Source organism: Cryptomeria japonica, chromosome 6 (genome assembly GCF_030272615.1).
Source record: "Cryptomeria japonica chromosome 6, Sugi_1.0, whole genome shotgun sequence".
NCBI lineage: Eukaryota > Viridiplantae > Streptophyta > Pinopsida > Cupressales > Cupressaceae > Cryptomeria > Cryptomeria japonica.
This window is the reverse complement of record NC_081410.1, coordinates 401,024,695-401,043,335: the sequence shown is the minus strand read 5'-3', so window position 1 is coordinate 401,043,335 and position 18,641 is coordinate 401,024,695. Positions and strand designations below refer to the sequence as shown.

At 42.4% G+C, this 18,641-nt stretch overlaps 2 protein-coding genes across 2 annotated transcripts in view; one reads left to right on the top strand and one right to left on the bottom strand.

Moving 5' to 3' along the window:
- The first annotated feature begins 10,857 nt into the window (after positions 1 to 10,857).
- On the top strand, positions 10,858 to 11,862 carry LOC131876625 (uncharacterized). Its single transcript, XM_059222066.1, has 3 exons — positions 10,858 to 11,019; positions 11,164 to 11,507; positions 11,595 to 11,862. Exons 1-3 carry the CDS (start codon positions 10,858 to 10,860, stop codon positions 11,860 to 11,862), a joined length of 774 nt encoding a protein of 257 aa, XP_059078049.1.
- A 3,901-nt stretch (positions 11,863 to 15,763) lies between these two features.
- Positions 15,764 to 18,641, bottom strand: part of LOC131065827 (BTB/POZ domain-containing protein FBL11) — a 149,559-nt gene continuing 146,681 nt past the window's right edge. The window contains exons 10-12 of the mRNA XM_059222065.1: positions 16,751 to 17,291; positions 16,053 to 16,334; positions 15,764 to 15,942 (exon numbers count right to left, since the gene is read on the bottom strand). Of these exons, the coding sequence (XP_059078048.1) occupies positions 15,764 to 15,942; positions 16,053 to 16,334; positions 16,751 to 17,291 (1,002 nt within the window). The remainder of the gene's footprint in view (positions 15,943 to 16,052; positions 16,335 to 16,750; positions 17,292 to 18,641) is intronic.

Genomic DNA, 18,641 nt, shown 5'->3' with positions numbered 1-18,641 from the left:
CCAATTGACTTGGATGATATAGATCCTTACAGTGATTGGACATCACAGGAGCAGCCTCCATTGTTTTCCGACACTGACATCACTGATTTGGAGAGGCAGGCTATGGAGGAGGGGGGTGGATTTGGTTTCAGGCTGGATGACATTGAGGAGGATGAGGATGAGGATGAGGATGAGGATGAGGATTCATTGCCAGTGCCAGAGGCAGGTGGAGACATAGCTTCATCCAGGATGGAGGATAAGTCTCAATCAACCATACCGAGCGAGGAGGCACAGTCACGCCCAGTCCCACAGTAGACTTTTACGACTAGACAGTCTAGACCCTCTAGTTCTACCTCTCCCCATGTTTTTGCTAGAGCTGGGAAGAGGAAGTTGTAATTGTAATTTGTAATGATGTATTTACTTTTGGTTTTACAAAAACTATTTAGTAATTTACTATTTTGCTTCAGGCTTCCAGCCATCAGCATTCCTCATGAGGATGCGATTTTGTAGACACTTTGCATTTAAATATATCTAGAATCAGCTTGTTTCTTTTGTGTTATCATCTATTGACTCATTGGATGCATCTTCTCATTAAAAATTGCAAAAAAATTGCGTTTTTTACTAAGTTTAAGCGTGTTTTTAAGTTGCCGAGTTTTTCGCCGAGTTTTTCCAAGTTTTTCTCGAGTTTTCGCCGAGTTTTTTTCCCAGGGGCTTGGCAAGTCGAGCCGAGTCGCGAGTAGTTCAACTATGGGTTAGCCTATTATTTTGGACTCTCGTAGGCTAATGTTTTGGATAGAGAGTCTCAGTGGCAATTCCACTTCTTCAGTTCAGTCTTGGGTTCAATTCCAGAGCCTTAGCAGTCAATGTGTGGGCTTAGTTGAGGGACTTTCTATTTATAGTAAGTCAATCTGGCAGTTGTGCTATTTTTAGTCAAGGCACCTAGACACATGGGGGTTATTCAGTGTTGACTCCAGCTTCAGACGGCACGTCAAAAGACTTTATAATGAAGGAAATTAATATTTTAATGGTTTAAGTTATTTAATTAACTTATATGGTTATTATAAAGTCATAAAGTGACTTTATTAAATTAAAAGCCACTTAATATTTATAAAGTGATTTTTATTAGATCACTTAAGTGAATTTGGGCGCCCAAGTTGATTATTAAACTATTCAAAGTTAATTAAATACATTTTAATGTATTTAAAATGCATTTGGGCGTACTTCTTGAAAATCATGCCATTCGGGGGTTATAAGGAAAATGAGGGCAATTCAAACTCTATTATTGATTATTTGACATTGCTTGATTTTGCTCTGTGAATTTTCTGAGACAAGGTTTTCAGAGGGTTTTCTATTGAAGAACATTCATTCTTCATGAATCTATCATTCTGAGGCTGTGAAAGATCAGCTGAATTATTCCAAACTGAGAGGGCTTCATCCTAGAGTCTTATTGTGCTTCATCAGAGTTTCTTATTTTCAGTTATTTACAAATTTTACAATTAGGAGAGGGGTTTCAGACTTAGTCGCCCCAATCAGCAATAGTTGGCATCAAATAAGCAGGTCGTACATTTCCTTGGGTTAGCCATACGCCATCAGCCAAGCATGTGGGAATTTGGAAAAGGGCGTGGGATCTGGAGGGCTGAAATGCCTTCCCCTTTGGCATTCAGACTGCTCTACCTTGGACTCCTAGCCTATTAAGGCTACTTTATCAACTTTCTAGCCCAGAGAAATCATAATCTAGAATGGATGCCTATTTTGGTTAGTTTCCCAATTTGGCTAGCAAACTCCAGAATTCTTTAATTTAAATAAGCTGAGGACCTCCAGGTATGTTTTATGTATTAGTTGCATTTGCAGCAGTTATCTTATTCATAATATAGTTGCAATTGCTCTCAATTTTGTCTCAATTCGGTTTTATGAGCAATTCTTGCTTGGTGCATTTGTCAAATTACTATTTAAATTTATTCAAAACCCTTGAAAATACAAAATCAAATCAGAATTAGCATTTCAGAGAAGTTAGAACCAGCAGGGTTCTTAAAGTGGTATTAGAGATTTGATCCTGCCTTCCTAGAGGGTTATAAGTTCTTATGCATCAGCATCAGTTTGGGCCTCACAAGTATTATACACGCAGGAGACCTAGTTTATAGGGGAACCCAAATCAAATTGAAGAGATACCATTGGAAATTATGGGGGACAGGAATGATGGTGAGTCACATAGAGAGCCTGTTAACAATGAGGACCAAGAAGCCGAAATTATTATGAGGGGTCTAGTAACTGGGCAGCAACAAGTGGCAAATGTGTTGCAGCAGTTGACTACAGCCATACAGCAAATCATTATGCATGGGGGACATAACCAGAATTAGGAAGAAAATGTAAGTGTTGTTGGTCACCCAAGGGCAAGAGTGACACCCACATGCACCTATGATAGGCCTACACGCCCAACATTTGTGAGGAATGAACCTAAAGAAGAGGACATGGCTGAGGAGGAAAATGAGGTGGCCTTTACAGATAACATGACACTTCATGATGAGTGGGATGCGTTACCACCAAGAGTTAAGGAACATCTTAACTTTCACAGGTTCATAAGTCAAAAGAGGGAGCATAGCAAGAAGTGGAATTGGAATGACAGGAAACCTTGGAATAAAACTAATGATCTCAAATATGCAATCAACAAGCTCATACTCTACTTTTGGTGGCAGCAGTCGAGTCACAACTAGAGCTTGGATTAGCAAGTTGGATACTTTCTTGACCTTACGTATGTCAGAAGAAGATGCCATTAAGTTTGCAGCTTTGCATTTGGATGGGGTAGCCCATGATTGGTGGCAACATGGGATGGTTACCTTGCATCATGACCTTATTACTACATACCAAGAATTCACGGATAGATTGGTTGAGCATTTTGACAAAAGAGATCTGGAGTTGTATTTCAGAGATTTAGCTCAGCTGAAACAAATGGGTAGCTTGGAATCTTATATTAGTGAGTTTCAAAAGCTCTCGGTCATGGTAACAAAAATCTCAAAGAGGAGGTTGGTCATTTTTTTTGTTGAAGGTCTTTATGAGCCTATGAAGGGATGGACTAAGGCTTTTCATCCCCCTAACTTGCAAGAGGCTATGAGGAAAGCATGTAGCATGGCTTTTCAAAACTGCCCCCATCATTTAATGACATAAAATCTGATCCAAAGAAATCAGAAAATGTGGACCAAAAGAAGAAGTTTGCAGCACCTTTGGATAGGGAAACAATTAATGATTTGTGTAGAAGGAAACTGTGTTTTTATTGCAACGTCCCTTATGATCAAAACCATGATTGTCCCCTCAAGCCTAAGGGTCAAAATAGGCATATGGAGTGGTTTTATGATGGAGAAAACATGACTGATAACACAAACCAGCAAGCCGATCAAGATGATTCAGAGACTGAAAATTCAGAAAAAGGAGTTGAAAATGAAGAGGAATTTGATCTGCAGGAAGCTCATATGTCTAGCATGCAGAGAGAAGGTAACTTGATACAGGTGCAACTCATAATTTCGTAGATGCACGATTGGTGGAGAAGCGAGGAATTCAAACTCAAGAGTTTGAAGGCATAAGGGTGAAAGTTGCTGATGGTAACACTCTCACTTGTGATAGAATGATTCCAGATTTACCTATGAAACTCAATAACTATGAATTCAAAGCTGATTTTTATGTGGTTAACATGGGAAACATGGATGTGGTCCTTGGCATAACGTGGCTTCATGCAATAGGTGAATTTACACTCAACCTTAGAGATATGGAGATGAAATTCAAGGTTGATGGAACTAATCGTGTTCTTAAAGCTATCAAGGCCAGCAACTTCAAGTTAATCACTCTCAAAAGAATGGAGAGACTTGTCAAACATGACATGGTTGGAGTGGGCAGAAGAGTGTAAATTAATGCCTACTTATGAGGAGCAGCATAAAACACCTTTTCATTCAGATGTTCAGGAGCTTAGAGTTAAGAATACAAAGGTGTTTAGTGACATACCACCTGGTAGACCTCCTAATAGAGGTATACAGCACATCATTGAGCTTGAAGAGGGCACCAAGCCCATCATGATTACACCTTACCGGCACCCAAAGCGTTTGAAGGATGAAATTGAGAAAACCATCAAAGAACTTTTAGCTATGGGACACATAAGGCCAAGTAAGTCACCTTTCGTTTCATCAGTAGTTTTGGTGAAGAAGAAAGATGGTACACTTAGAATATGCATTGATTACCGAATGCTGAATAAAAGGACAATAAAGAGTAGGTATCCAATCCCTCGCATCGATGAGTTAATAGATGAGCTTCATGGAGCTTGTTATTTCTCTAAGATTGACTCCAGGATAGGTTATCATCAAATCAGTGTCAGAGAGAAGGATATTGAGAAGACCGCATTCAGATGTCATTGTGGACACTATGAGTTTTTGGTTATGCCTTTTGGTTTAACCAATGCACCAGCTACTTTTCAATCCACTATGAATAGGGTCTTCTAGTCTCAGTTGAGGAGATTTGTTCTAGTATTCTTTAACGACATTTTGGTTTATAGTAGAACTTCAGAGGAGCACCTATTTCACTTGGATACTGTTTTAGGCATACTTGACAGGGAGTCCTTGTACGCCAAGGAATCCAAGTGTGCATTGGGTTTGTCAGAACTTTTATATTTGGGTCACATAATCAGCAGAGAGGGAGTTCGCATGGATCCTGATAAGGTTCGTGCCATTATTGATTGGCCTATGCCTGAGACCTTGACTCATCTCAAGGGATTTGTTGGTTTATTTGCCTTCTACCGTCAGTTTGTTAGTGAATTTTCACGACATGCCACACCACTTACTGATTTGACAAAGAAGGGTGCATTTGCTTGGACACCTCTAGCACAGGAGTGTTTTGAGAAGTTTGTTGCTGGGAATAATCATTAAATTATGTTGTCATATTATGTTTATGTTGTCGTCGGTAATAATGAGTTATGGCGGTCAGTTAGTTAGTCGTCCCGAAAGGCAATTGGACACGACGGTTGGTCGCACCCCTTCGGATATTATATATTGCGTACCTTTCCTTCGAAGTGGATCATGATAGTCGTGTCAAATGTAATGTTATAAGCACTTGATGTACATGGACTATTGAATTAATACAGAGACTGGTTATTTAATATATTTCCATTATGTTCTGTGCATTTACTTTCTCCATTTAACCGTTTACCCGTATGTGGCAAACATTTGGCACCGCTGCCTAGACGTACTCAGGAACGGAAGACGCAGATGGCGCACGGACACGAGGGGCCTACCCATCGGTGAGATTAAACCAGAGGCCGACGATGGGCAAACGGAAACGGAACAATCATCATGGGACGTAGAGCGTGATGGCAAGAGGTGAAGGGGAAATTGAACCCTGTAATAATCCCGGCACAATGTTGAGATAAATTGTGGCCGAAAGGAAAAATAAAAAAAGTTTTTTTTTTTTTGTACATGGCGTGTGCTTGCTATGTACGGAAGTGATTTATGCCCAATATATTAAATAAAGATAGAAATAAAAAAGCAGAAACGAACGAGTGGGAGGCCGCGTAGAGGGCCTTGATTCTAGAGCAGCGAGTAGAACGGAGACGGAGGTTGAGGCAACTTGCCGAAGGACGACCTGCCGAAGGGTGGCCCGAGGGGAACCAAGGAGTTGTCACGGAGGGTGCAGAAGCCAACAGAAATTTCTACGCGTCGCCAGAACACCGTAGGGTGCAGAGCCACGAAGAGTTTCTGGAGGAAACAAGGTTAAGGAGAGATCTAGTCGAAGAGACCCGGGATCGGTTCAGAAACTTATCCCTTACACCACAAAGTGAGGATCACCAAAGGGAGCCAGGAGTGGGCGCGAGTGACAACGAAGGGGAGGATAACCGTACGGTAGGTGCCACACTCGGCAAGCAAAACACCGTACCTCCAGTCACCCACGCAGGACACACCACGGGCACCGAAGGGACCGGAGGGAGCGGCGCAGGGGCACAGACACAGCCACAGCCACCTCCAGGAAGACGACCCCCATCGATGGGGAGTAAACAAAAACTGCCAAAGTTCAATGGCGACGGGAAGGAAGATCCCGTCCGCCATTGTCGAACGTGCGAAACCATATGGTCAACGAACGGTGTTATCGACCAAAACGAATGGGTAACACAATTCCCAGCAACTTTAAGGGGAGTGGCCATAGACTGGTACTCAGACATGGATAAGGCCAAAGTCGGCACATGGCCCGACCTGAAGGAGGAGTTTGGGATAGAGTTCCACCTCCTGAGAGATGACAACGAAATAGTCGCCGAGATCTATGGAACGAAGCAGAACAAGAACGAGACTGTCCGAGCCTATAGTCGGCGACTGAAGGAACTATTGGGAAAAATGGAGAGTCAACCAGCAGATGGGTTGAAAAAGCGATGGTTCGTGGAGGGACTAAAGCATTCCCTCCGAAAGAAGATGAAAATCGTTCCACCTACAACGTACGAAGACGCATACAATAGAGCGATGGATCTCGAGAGCGAGACCAAGACATCGAAGAAAAAGAAGAAGAAGGATAGCTCGTCCGAGGAGGATGACTCGTCACAGGAAAGCAGCAGCGACAACGAGGCTGGCAAACAGGTGCAAGCGCTCCAGAAAGACATGGAGCAAATGAGGAGGGAATTCAAAACAATGAGAAGCACCGGTCGGACCGAAGGGGACATATGGTGCACTGAGTGCAAAGAGGGGCACACAAAGGGTACTTGCCCGAAGAAGGCACTCTGCGAGATTTGCCAAGTGATGGGACACTCTACCAAGGAGTGCCCATACAACATGAAAACCCGGAATACGCAAATGAACCAGGTGTTGTTCACGGAGCAGGCCACAACGTCCGCACCAACGGGTACGGGCCAACAAGCGAATAACAATGCAACCTCGGGAGGCTACCGAGATAACCGGTGGGGAGGACGTAACAACAATAACAACAATAACAACACAAGGAGCCGGATCTAATACGACTCCAAAGGTCGACCGATGGTACAATGCAAAGTGTGCAGCCAATGGGGGCACTTCGCTCGAGACTACCCGGAGGGAGAGGCCACACAATATTTGTGCAAATGGTGTGGACCAGGAGACCACGAAGACGCCACCTACCCGAAGTCCGACGTCAACTTGCTCAATGTCGAGGAAACCAAAGAAGAGGAAGTGTTGGCCGTAACCCGCGCCCAAGCCAGACACGCAATGTGCCCAGACTCGGAGATGGAGAAGCGAAGGGCACGGGAAGAAATTGAGAAAGAGATACGAGAAAGGGCGAAGGCGAAGGGTACGACGAGTACTTCCAAACAACCGGAGGCGGAGGATGCTATACTAAATCAAATTTTAAAATTAAAACTGGAGGTGCCTATGAAGGTACACGACCTCCTCCAGACGATGCCTCAATTATGAACAGCGTTGTTGAATAATCTCTCCCAACCACTGCACAGATGTTCCTGGGGGGTCTGCAATAGACCCATGCTGCTGGCAGTTAACACTGGAAGGAACCTGGCCATTGTGGAGATGGGTATCCTTGGCACCATTCTAACCGATACCATCGTCGATGGTGGATCAGGAGTGAATGTTATTCCAGAAGAAACCTGGTGGAAGCTGGGGAAGCCAACGTTGTGGCCATCTACATTCAATCTGCTCGGAGCAGATTAGCATGGAATCAAACCCATCGGGACACTGATGGGCCAACAAGTTACCATCAGGACGCAACCCTTCATACTGGACTTCATGGTAATCCCACTAAAGAAAAAAGGGTATGGTGCGATCTTAGGGAGAGGGTGGCTGGTGGCAGCCAAGGCCACCCAAAACTGGAAGAAGAACACTCTGCCTATGGAGAATGGAGGAAGGAAGTTTATCATAGACCTCGGGACATAGTTGGTTAGTGAGGAACTGGCATCATCTTCGGAATCAGAGGGTGAAGGAGAAGGCAACCTGAGGAAAGAAGGACGAGGCTGTAAGGAGCCCAACGACGAAGGGATTCTCAAACTAGGAGAGTGCTCCGAGGATGAGACAGGGTCATTGAACGGGCTCTTCCATTGGCAGATGGAGGATTATGAAATGTTCCAGAGCTACAAGCTCGAAGTAGAGGAACCAGAGCAAGTAACAGAGGAGGTGTACCTGCCAGAATACATAGAAAATTAGAAGGGAGATGCCCCAAACCTCAGTGACGTAGATAATCCGAAGATCAATTGTGTCGGCAACGATTGGAACGCTGTGTGGAAGGCCGCAGCTTTCAAAATCTTTATTATTCTTCTTGAAGGAGACCGTGGCCCCTATAGAATTTGTGGTTCCAAGTCTTCGGATGGCCAGTGAAAATAGACTTGCCACCAACGGATCCAAATTGAAACCCTACCACGCGAAGCGCGCAGGGGACCCGAGAGGCCGGAAGGACACTCGAGAGTCCGGAGGGGAAACCGATAGGATGGAAGGGGGCTCGAGAGGCCGGGCAGGCGACTTGAGAGGCACGGGACCAACGCAGGAGATTCTTGGGTGAGGAAAACCGAGAAGGATGAAGGGCGATCCCAGAGACAGGGGACCGAAGCCGAAGACTCTCTAGACAACTAAATTAGGAAATTGGAGAAAAATAAATAAAAATGTACGGCCGTATGGGTCCGTACGGTCAACATATAAAAAAAAACCTCGTTCAGTCCGTACAACGACCGTACGAAAAAAGAAAAAAAAAAGTCGTGGGGCCACTATACGGTGACCACACCGGCGGTGGGACCACCGTGCAGTGGAACCACTGACGATGGAACCACCGGCGGTGGGACCACCGAAGGTGTCACCACCAAAGGTGGGATCACCGAAGGTGGAACCACCGTGCGGTGGTCACATCGACGGTGGGGCCACCGAAGGTGGAACCACCGTGCGGTGGTCACTTGCACGCCTCACTTAACACAAACCCCCGCACCACGCAGCCCACGCAAGGAAAAAGGAGAAGGAAACCCCGCACCACGCCAAACAAAAAACGGACGAAGAGAAAAAAAAAGGAGAGACATAAAATATCACAGAAATGATGTGCGCCATGGACTGCGATGGACACTTGCACGCCCCACTGGCTGCCCCTCAACCCCGCTGGGGCGCTGCCCCAGACCCCCAGTTTATTTTTGAGCTACAGTACACTTGTTGGAGTTGGGCGAAGGGCATTAGAGATGTCATGGTAAGTGTTGTGGTTGTCCGTACTGTGAGAAGGAAGCCTAAAGCTAAGCATTGGTGAGGGAAGGCGTTGCAGGTCCGCGCAATTGTATGACACCAGAGAGTTAATCAGTTCAATTAGTAGCCTTTGGGGAGTGTGATGGAGGATTTGAGGTGCCTCCTAGCCTTTGTGCCAGAGGGTTGTGGCCACCTCCAGGTAGGAATGGTACGCTTGAGGAACTTGGAGTATGTTTCGACTAGACGTGAGGTTGCCTTGGTGGATGTAGAGAGGGCTCGGGAGGAGTTGACCACCAAGTTGGAGGCAGTACTAACGTGAGACATAGCTCACGTACCCAAGAGTTGGATGCTGAGAGGGAAGCGCGGGTGCCTATCCGGGACAAATTGGCTAGGGAGACAGTCTCATTTGAGTAGCAGTTGGTGGAGGCTGAGATTGAAAACCGTGTTTTGCAGACAAGTTTGGTTTAGGCACAGGAGGACTGTGATGCCAAAGGGAGCACTAATGGTGAAATCCGCACTTGAGCATCGGATGGTAGGAGACGAGGGTTTTTCGGTGATGACGCAACAAGTGTATAAGTTCCGGGCTCGACTGGCGTCAGTAGTTCCTACCGTTCATTTCTATTTTGTATTAAGTCGTGCGGAGACGACTTCTATTCTTGGGGGGGATGATGTTGCCGGGAATAATCATTAAGTTATGTTGTCATATTATGTTTATGTTGTCGTCGGTAATAATGAGTTACGATGGTCAGTTAGTTAGTCGTCCCGAAGGGCAATTGGATGCGACGGTTGGTCGCACCCCTTCGGGTATTATATATTGCGTACCTTTCCTTCGAAGTGGATCATGATAGTCATGTCAAATGTAATGTTATAAGCACTTGATGTACATGGACTGTTGAAATAATACAAAGACTGGTTATTTAAAATATTTCCATTATGTTTTGTGCATTTACTTTCTGCATTTAAACGTTTACCTGTATGTGGCAAACAAAGTTCAAGCAGTTGATGACTACATGTCCAGTTCTAGCCTTACCAAATTTCACCAAACCTTTTGAGCTTCATTGTGATGCATGTGGAGAGGGTATTGGTGCAGTGATTATGCAGGATCGTCATCCTATAGCTTTTGAGAGTAGGAAGCTAAGGGGTCCTAAGAGGAGCTATAGTATTTATGACAAGGAGATGTTAGCCATCATGCATGCAATGGCCAAGTTCAAGCAGTACTTAGTTGGCAGCAAGTTTTGTGTCAAAACTGATCATAATAGCTTGAAGCATTTCCTTGGACAGCGGGATCTAAATGAGTGTCAATAGAAGTGGGTAGTTACAGTCTTATGATTTTGACATCTCTTGTGTCAAAGGGACTCAGAGCATTGTTGTTGATGCCTTATCTCGTTGTCCCCATTTGAGCTCCATGGCAGAGGTTTTTGAGGATTGGAAACACTCGATCATAGTATAGTATGCCAAGAATCTGTGGGCTTCTAGCATTATTGATGGGACAGTAGGTGTTCTCTTGTGAATGATCTTATCATTTACAAAGAGAGAATATTTTTAGTTCCAGATTCAAATATGAGGAACAAGGTACTGAGATCTTTACATGAATTACTTGGAAGGGCCTTAAATCTGATGTTCTTCGATATGTCAGGGAGTACTCTGTTTGTCAGCAGAACAAGCAAGAGCATACTTTCCCTGCTGGGTTGCTTTAGCCACTTCCTATTCCTAAGAGGAAGTGGGAATGCGTGTCTATGGAGTCATGGACTTTATTATGGGCTTGCCGAAAGCTCAAGGGAGAGACAGCATTTATGTGGCAGTAGATCAGTTGACTAAGTATGCACATTTCTTTCCGATCACAACTACTTATTCAGTTGCACAGGTGGCAGCTCTTTTCTTTCGTGAGGTATTCAGATTGCACAGGTTACCTCGGAGTATTGTCAATGATAGAGACAGTAGGTTCATGGGTGACTTCTGGCAGGAGTTATTCAGACTATGCGGGATAGAGCACACTTTGAGTACTAGCTACCACCCTTAGACTGATGGGCAGACTGAGATTGTCAGTAAATGGGTGGAGGCATACCTACAGAACTACATTTCTAGGCAGCAGAAGGCTTGGGTGAGGTGGCTGCTTCTTTGTGAGTATTGTTATAATTCCACTCACCACATGACTATCCAGATGACACCTTTCAGAGCTTTGTATGGCTATGATGCTCCTATTTTTCTGGATTTATTGATGAGCGATTGCAGAGTACCAAGTGTTGACGCTTGTTACAGGAGAACCAGGATATCATTAGAGCTCTTCATAAGAACATTAAAAAAGGCTAAGAATCAACAAAAGCAATATGCTGATCAGAGGAGGGTTGAGCGATCTTTTGAGATTGAGGACATGGTGTATTTGATGCTTCATCCCTATAGATAGTCCTCTCTCAAGAAGAAGAGCTCAGAGAAACTCAAGCCACGTTATTATGGGCCATTCAGGATTATCAAGCGAGTTGGCGAGGTGGATTATGAGTTAGATTTACCAGTAGATAGTAAGGTTCATAATGTGTTCCATGTTTCTCACCTCAAGAAGGCATTGGGACAACATATAGCTCCTTCTTCAAACTTACCACCCTTGGATGATGAGGGGAAGTTGATTTTAGTACCTGAGCTCGTCATAGAGACTAGAGAGCGTCATCTTCGAAGGCGGGTCATTAGGGAAATTTTGGTTAAGTGGAGAGATATGCCGATAGAGGATGCTACTTGAGAAAGTTAGCATTTTACAACATCCAGCATTGAGTTTGGTTGAGGACAAGCAAATTCAGGGAGGGTAGACTGTAATGTACCCACTCTGGTCAGTTTCAGTGACTGATGGGTTAGCCTATTATTTTGGACTCTTGTAGGCTAACGTTTTGGATAGAGAGTCCCAGTGCTAGTTCCACTTTTTCAGTTCAGTCTTGGGTTCAATTCCAGGCCTTAGTAGACAGTGTGTGGGCTTAGCTGAGGGACTATAATGATAGTTGTGCTATTTTTAGTGAGGGCACCTGGACACATGGAGATTATTCAATGTTGACTCCAGCTTCAGACGGCACGCCAAAAGGCTAAATAATGAAGGAGATATTAATATTTTAGTGGTTAAGTTATTTAATTAACTTATATGGTTATTATAAAGTCGTAAAGTGAATTTATTAAATTAAAAGCCACTTAATATTATAAAGTGATTTTTGTTAAATCACTGAAGCGAATTTGGGCGCCCAAGTTGATTATTAAACTATGCAAAGTTAATTAAATACATTTTAATGTATTTAAAATGCATTTGGGCATACTTCTTGAAAATCGTGCCATTTGGGGGTTATAAGGAAAATGAAGACAATTCAAACTCTATTATTGATTATTTGACATTGCTTGATTTTGCTCTGTGGATTTTCTGAGACAAGGTTTTCAGAGGGTTTGCTATTGAAGAACGTTCATTCTTCATGGATACGTGATTTTGAGGCTATGAAAGGTCAGCTGAATTATTGCAAACTAAGAGGGCTTCATCCTGGAGTCTTCTTGTGCTTCATCAGAGTTTCTTATTTTCAATTATTTGCAGATTTTACAATTAGGAAAGGGCTTTCAGACTTAATCGCCCCAATCAGTAGTAGTTAGCATCAAATAAGGAGGTCGTACATTTCCTTGGGCTGGTCGTACACCATCAGCTAGGCACGTTGGAGTCTGGAAAAGGGCATGGGATCTAGAGGGCTGAAACGCCTTCCCCTTTGGCATTTAGACTGCTCTACCTTGGACGCCTAGCCTATTCAAGCTACTTTATCAACTTTCTGGCTCAAAGAAATCATAATCTGGACTTGTATGCCTATTTTGGTTAGTTTCCCAGTTTTGGTTGGCAAACTCCAAAAATATTTAATTTAAATAAGCTAAGGACCTTCGGGCATGTTTTATGTATTAGTTTCATTTGCACAAGTTATCTTATTCATAATATAGTTGCAGTTTCTCTCAATTTTGTCTCGGTTCAGTTTTATGAGCAATCCTTGCCTGCTGCATTTGTCAAATTTTTATTTAAATTTATTCAAACCCCTTGAAAATACAAAAACAAATCAGAATTAGCATTTCAGAGAAGTTAGAACCAGCAGGGTTCTTACACATGTTCTCTTTCAAGGAGGCCTTTGTAGTAGCTCTCCACTCTTGTCTGTTGCCGGGAATAATCATTATGTTTATGTTGTCGTCGGTAATAATGAGTTACGGCGGTCAGTTAGTTAGCCGACGGGTAGGTAGTTGGAGTCGCGACGGTTGTGTCGCACCCCTTCGGGTATTATATATTGTGTACCTTTTCTTCGAAGTATCATCATGTTAGTCGTGTCAGATGTAATGTTATAAGCACTTCTTATGAATAGAACATCTGATATACTTTGTCTGATATTTACGGCATTATTCTGCGTTATGTTCTTTATGTCTTAAGTTATTCACCCGAGAGGGCAAACATTTGGCGCCGTTGCCTAGACGAACTCGGGAACAGAAGACACGGATGGCGCACAGACACAATGGGCCTACCCGTTGGTGAAGTAAACCCGGAGGCCGACGACGCGCGGACAGAACTTTACACAGGAGAAGACACAGCAACGCGAGAATTTTCAATTTTGCTCCAGGTAGCCATTCAAACATACGTTCAACGAGAAGCGGCAGAGGCAGAAATCCCACCAAGTGCGTTGCCCCCAGACCCCCAGTTTATTTTGAGCTACAGAAGACCACGGGAAGTGTTGTGGTTGTCTGTACTATGAGAAAGAAGCCTGCAGCTAAGCATTGGCGAGGAAGCCATAAGCCGTAGAGGGAGACGGATTTGGAGGTTGGGAACAAACAGAGTTTGAGGGAAGGCATTGCAAGTCCGCGCAGTTGTATGACACTAGGGAGTTATTCAGTTCACTTTTTAGCCTTTGGGGAGTGTGATGGAGGATTCAAGGTGTCTCCTAGCATTTGTGCCAGCGGATTGTGGCCACCTCCAGGCATGACTGGTACGCTTTGAGGAACTTGGAGTATGTCTCGGCTGGACGTGAGGTTGCCTTGGTGGATGCACAGAGGGCTCGGGAGGAGCTGACCACCAGGTTGGAGGCAATAGTCGCGTGAGACTTAGTTCAGCGTATCCACGAGTTGGATGCCGGGAGAGCAGCACGGGTGGCTATCGAGGACAAATTGGCTAGGGAGACGGTATCATTTGAGTAGCAGTTGGTGGAAGCTGAGACTGAAAAACGTGTTTTGCAAACAAGTTTGGGTTAAGAACAAGAGGACTGTGATGGCAAAGGAAGCAATATTGGTGAATTCTGCACTTGAGCATCGGATGGTAGCAGAAAAGGGTTTTCAAGCGAGGACGCAGGAAGTATATAAGATCCGGGCCCGACTGGCGTCAGTAGTTCCTGTCGTTCATCTCTATTTTGTATTAAGTCGTCGGAGTCGACTTCTTTTCTTGGGGGGGATGATGTTGCCAGGAATAATCATTATGTTTATGTTGTCGTCAGTAATAATGAGTTACGGCGGTCAGTTAGTTAGCCGACGGGTAGGTAGTTGGAGTCGCGACGGTTGTGTGGCACCCCTTCGGGTATTATATATTGTGTACCTTTTCTTCGAAGTATCATCATGTTAGTCGTGTCAGATGTAATGTTATAAGCACTTATTATGAATAGAACATCTGATATACTTTGTCTGATATTTACGGCATTATTCTGCGTTATGTTCTTTATGTCTTAAGTTATTCACCCGAGAGGGCAAATATCGTCTTGCAAGAGGGAACATTAGAATTTGGATTTTGAGTTCTTTGAGCATGATACTCAAAGAAACTTCAACATCCAGATTTTGAACTCTTTGAGTATTGTACTTGGAGACAATTCACATTGTCCATTGAGGACTTGTGATTGCAACTTACTGTTGCATTTGAAAAAGCAATGCTCAGCTCAACACCTAAACACCTAATGTTGCATACTTCATTTCATTTTTTTATCACTATGCATGGAGCAAGATTATCATATTCATCCATTTTCGGCACAATTTTTTGTACTATAGAAGCAGTCTTTGTGTCAATATTGTGGACAAGTGGTCCACATTTGCAACTTGAGACAATTTCAAGCCATTCAATGGATGCTTCAACACACTTTTGGGTTACTCAATGGAGAAATCAACCTATGTCATCCAATCTTCAGGTCACATGGTGTAGTTGGCACATTTTTTGAACTTGGGTTTGTGCTGATTTTAAATAGCTGGTGAAATTTGGCTAACATTCTTACCAGGGATACTTCATATTGAGAGCATTAATTCACCTCAAGATCATGTATACATATCTAGACAGAGATAGAGGAAAATAAGTATTCATCTCCTTTAAGAGAATGCCATGCAGTTCTATTGTCTTTCCTATTTGTCATTTATGAATCTTACTGCTAAAAAATTGTTAATTACTTGCCTCCACATTTAACACATTTATGTTTTAGAAAGTTAGTGAGTTGTTCCCTAGATATGCCCTGGGCGATAGATCATCAATTGGCCTATAAGTAAAGGAAAAAAAAAACATTCAGCGCTATAAATATCAACTCTAAACAAAACAGAGAAATAGTTTGACTTAATAAATTTATTTTGATTTGTGTGTGCACAGTTAGACATAATGTAGGCAATTAAATTAAACAGTAATTTCATATGAATGATTTGTGTCTTTGGATACTTGCCGATGTCTCGCAGATATCAAGCTCCTTCAATGAATTTCCCTTGAAAGCATAAAGAGGTTCATCACCAAGGTTTGTGTGCCGCAAAGACAAACAAGAAAGTGAGCTTGCGCATGCCATGTAATTGATTAGAAAGGCTTGATCTATATCTGTCAAAGACATTAGCCAGAACAAGTTTTTGTTCAGAATATATACCTCAGTCATACATACCAATATTGATGGAATCGAGTTCAGTTAAATATGATGCAGAAACTCTTACCATTACAACCCCCTAGATCCAGCTCTACAAGAGAAGAAGATGAATGCAAGCTCAAGCTAAAGTCATGCTCCAGCATAATAGGGTTGTCGTTATTACTAGAAATTGATAAAAGTGCTGTGATTGAATGTTGCCCAAAGGAAGTCAATGCTGCATGTAATGAATGTAGCTGTGTGCATGAACTAAGAAAACAACTAATACCGCGGTCTGTCAAGGAAGTGCATCCATCAATATTCAATACAGAGATCAAATGAGATAGTGCTGCAATCGTCATCAAATCATTATCTGCAACAACATTTTTTGCATTACTAGAGGCCTCTAAAGTATAAACTACAGTTAGCATATCCTATGTAACACCTCCTTGATTAATTACCAGTAAGAGAAAAATTCATTCACTTAATAATTCAGTCCTATAGACCACTAAGACAAATATCAAAAATGATGCCACAGTACCTCATACATACTTTCTTAGTCACAAGAACACTCAAAATAACTATTATTCAATGATCATCAGTATGCAAATTGTTGAACATTTCGCACCTGGACAGCCACTTCATATTTTCTTCAAATTTTGGAACACCAAAGACGCATGAAAGAAGATTATATCTTGAATAATTTCCTTCTAATTTAAGGAATTCCCTTGCTATCCACGGGTTAAAGACTGATATAAAAGATATGATGGAAACATAAATAAAAAGTACCTCTTATATCTGTACGACCTTTCAGTGAGAGTCTGGTCAAGTTACATGATATCGGTTTGTGTAATAAAACCCAGTTTGCAGAAGACCGATGGCTTGGATATGCTTCACAGCTGACATGCAAAACAGAGACTTTACAGGCAGCTACAGGGCTTATGTCCACAGACAAGTCGACTTCTTCAATTAAAGGGCATGCTTGCGATAGTTTGTCCAATATGCTCACTTTTAACTGGGAACAGCATTTAGATTTAAAAATTCTTACAGATGGTGACAATAGCTGTAACCAATCAATGATGTCATCCTCCTGAAATCTCCAACAGTGTGAAATATTCACTTCTTGCAAGTTACTTAATGATGTTACCAAATGTGACTGCTGTAGAACTGGCCATCGTACTCCTTCAAAAGTTTGTCTCGTACCCACAAGCCTCTTGAGTGCCTCCGAGGAAACCAAAGAAGATGACCTTGTATCCACCATTCCCGTACGCAGTGAAGAGAAAAATAATATTTTCCCAGTAACTTGCTGACATCCTGCAAGGTCTAGTTTCTAGACAAATAGGTGAAGAATCTAATCAGTTTTATCATCAAAATGCAAGCATAAATTTTTTAATTTGTGATGTTAAAAGCTTCCTTAAAATGCAATGTTGACAAAAGACAATACACTTTGGCAGATGCGAACTTTTAGAAACAAATGGATTTTAACTTTAAGCCTTAAAAATAGTTCAAAACATAATTTTTAGATTAACAGCAGGAGAAATCCATTACTTAAACCACCTGTAATAGGGCTCTCATGTTCCAAAGATCACTCCACGTGACAAATGTCTAACACATTCTAATAGGTTTTTTTAAGAGAGTTTATCAAATAAACATCACGTTGGCCAGAGAGTTCCGATAGCCAAGGAGAATATAATGGCGTGGTCCATGTGCAGATCCAACATGCTGGGAGCACTCCACACTTCTTGGAGAACTGTCATCTTGGGAGAATGCCAACTTGCACATAGATCGATTTTCTATGCACTCAAGATATTGATTGTGGATCAAACTTCATATTCTGGGCTATTTTATTACTTTTCGTATATTAGGTGATTATGCAAAAGATTATTAAATTATTAATTAATTAAATTAAGTTGTCTAAGATAGAGTAGCTTTAGTTAATTAATTGTCTTCGGATGTGTAGTGTCACGGTTAAAACACTTCATTGGTGAAGCGGCCACCAAGGTTCAAAACCCTGCTGGACCACTATGCTTGCATAACTTGTGCTTTTGTTGGGCTATTGAGCTCGCAGGTTTGATCAAGTGAAGTGTGGGGAAGAGATCCCCCATTTATGGCCTCACCAGTTCATAGTTCCGGGTCAAAAGCGTTTCACATGGAGCCAGAGGGCATGTCGTGCCAGCGTCACCAATCACATTAAAAAGTTTACCAGGCATAATTAAAAAAAATTAGTAAATTAATTATTTTATAAAGTGATTTTTCAAGGTTTAAAATGTAAAGGTAAATTAATGAATTCGCTTGGGGGAAAAAAGAAAAAGAAAAACGTTCTTTTTTTTTGAAAAAAGAAATGAAACACCAAAAAAGTGTGTTCTTTTTTTAATTTTAAGCAATGAAAAAGGAAGAAAGTGTTTTTCTTGCTTTAAAGTAACGAAAAAGCACAAAACATTTTTTTCCAAAAAGCAAATAAAATGCTATTGAAGTAAAGCTTGTGCGAGAGGTTGATCCATTGTTCATTGTCAAATTTTCTTTCCTTGGAACATTGAAGCCTATTTATCTTCTATGCCTAGAATGAAAACCCTAAGCCTACGGTAAGAATGGTTTCAGGAATGAAAACCCTCCTAGCCATTTGAGAGTGATTTCAATCATAAGTCACATGTGTGCTAAAGGTATTGGGTTGAAGACAAAA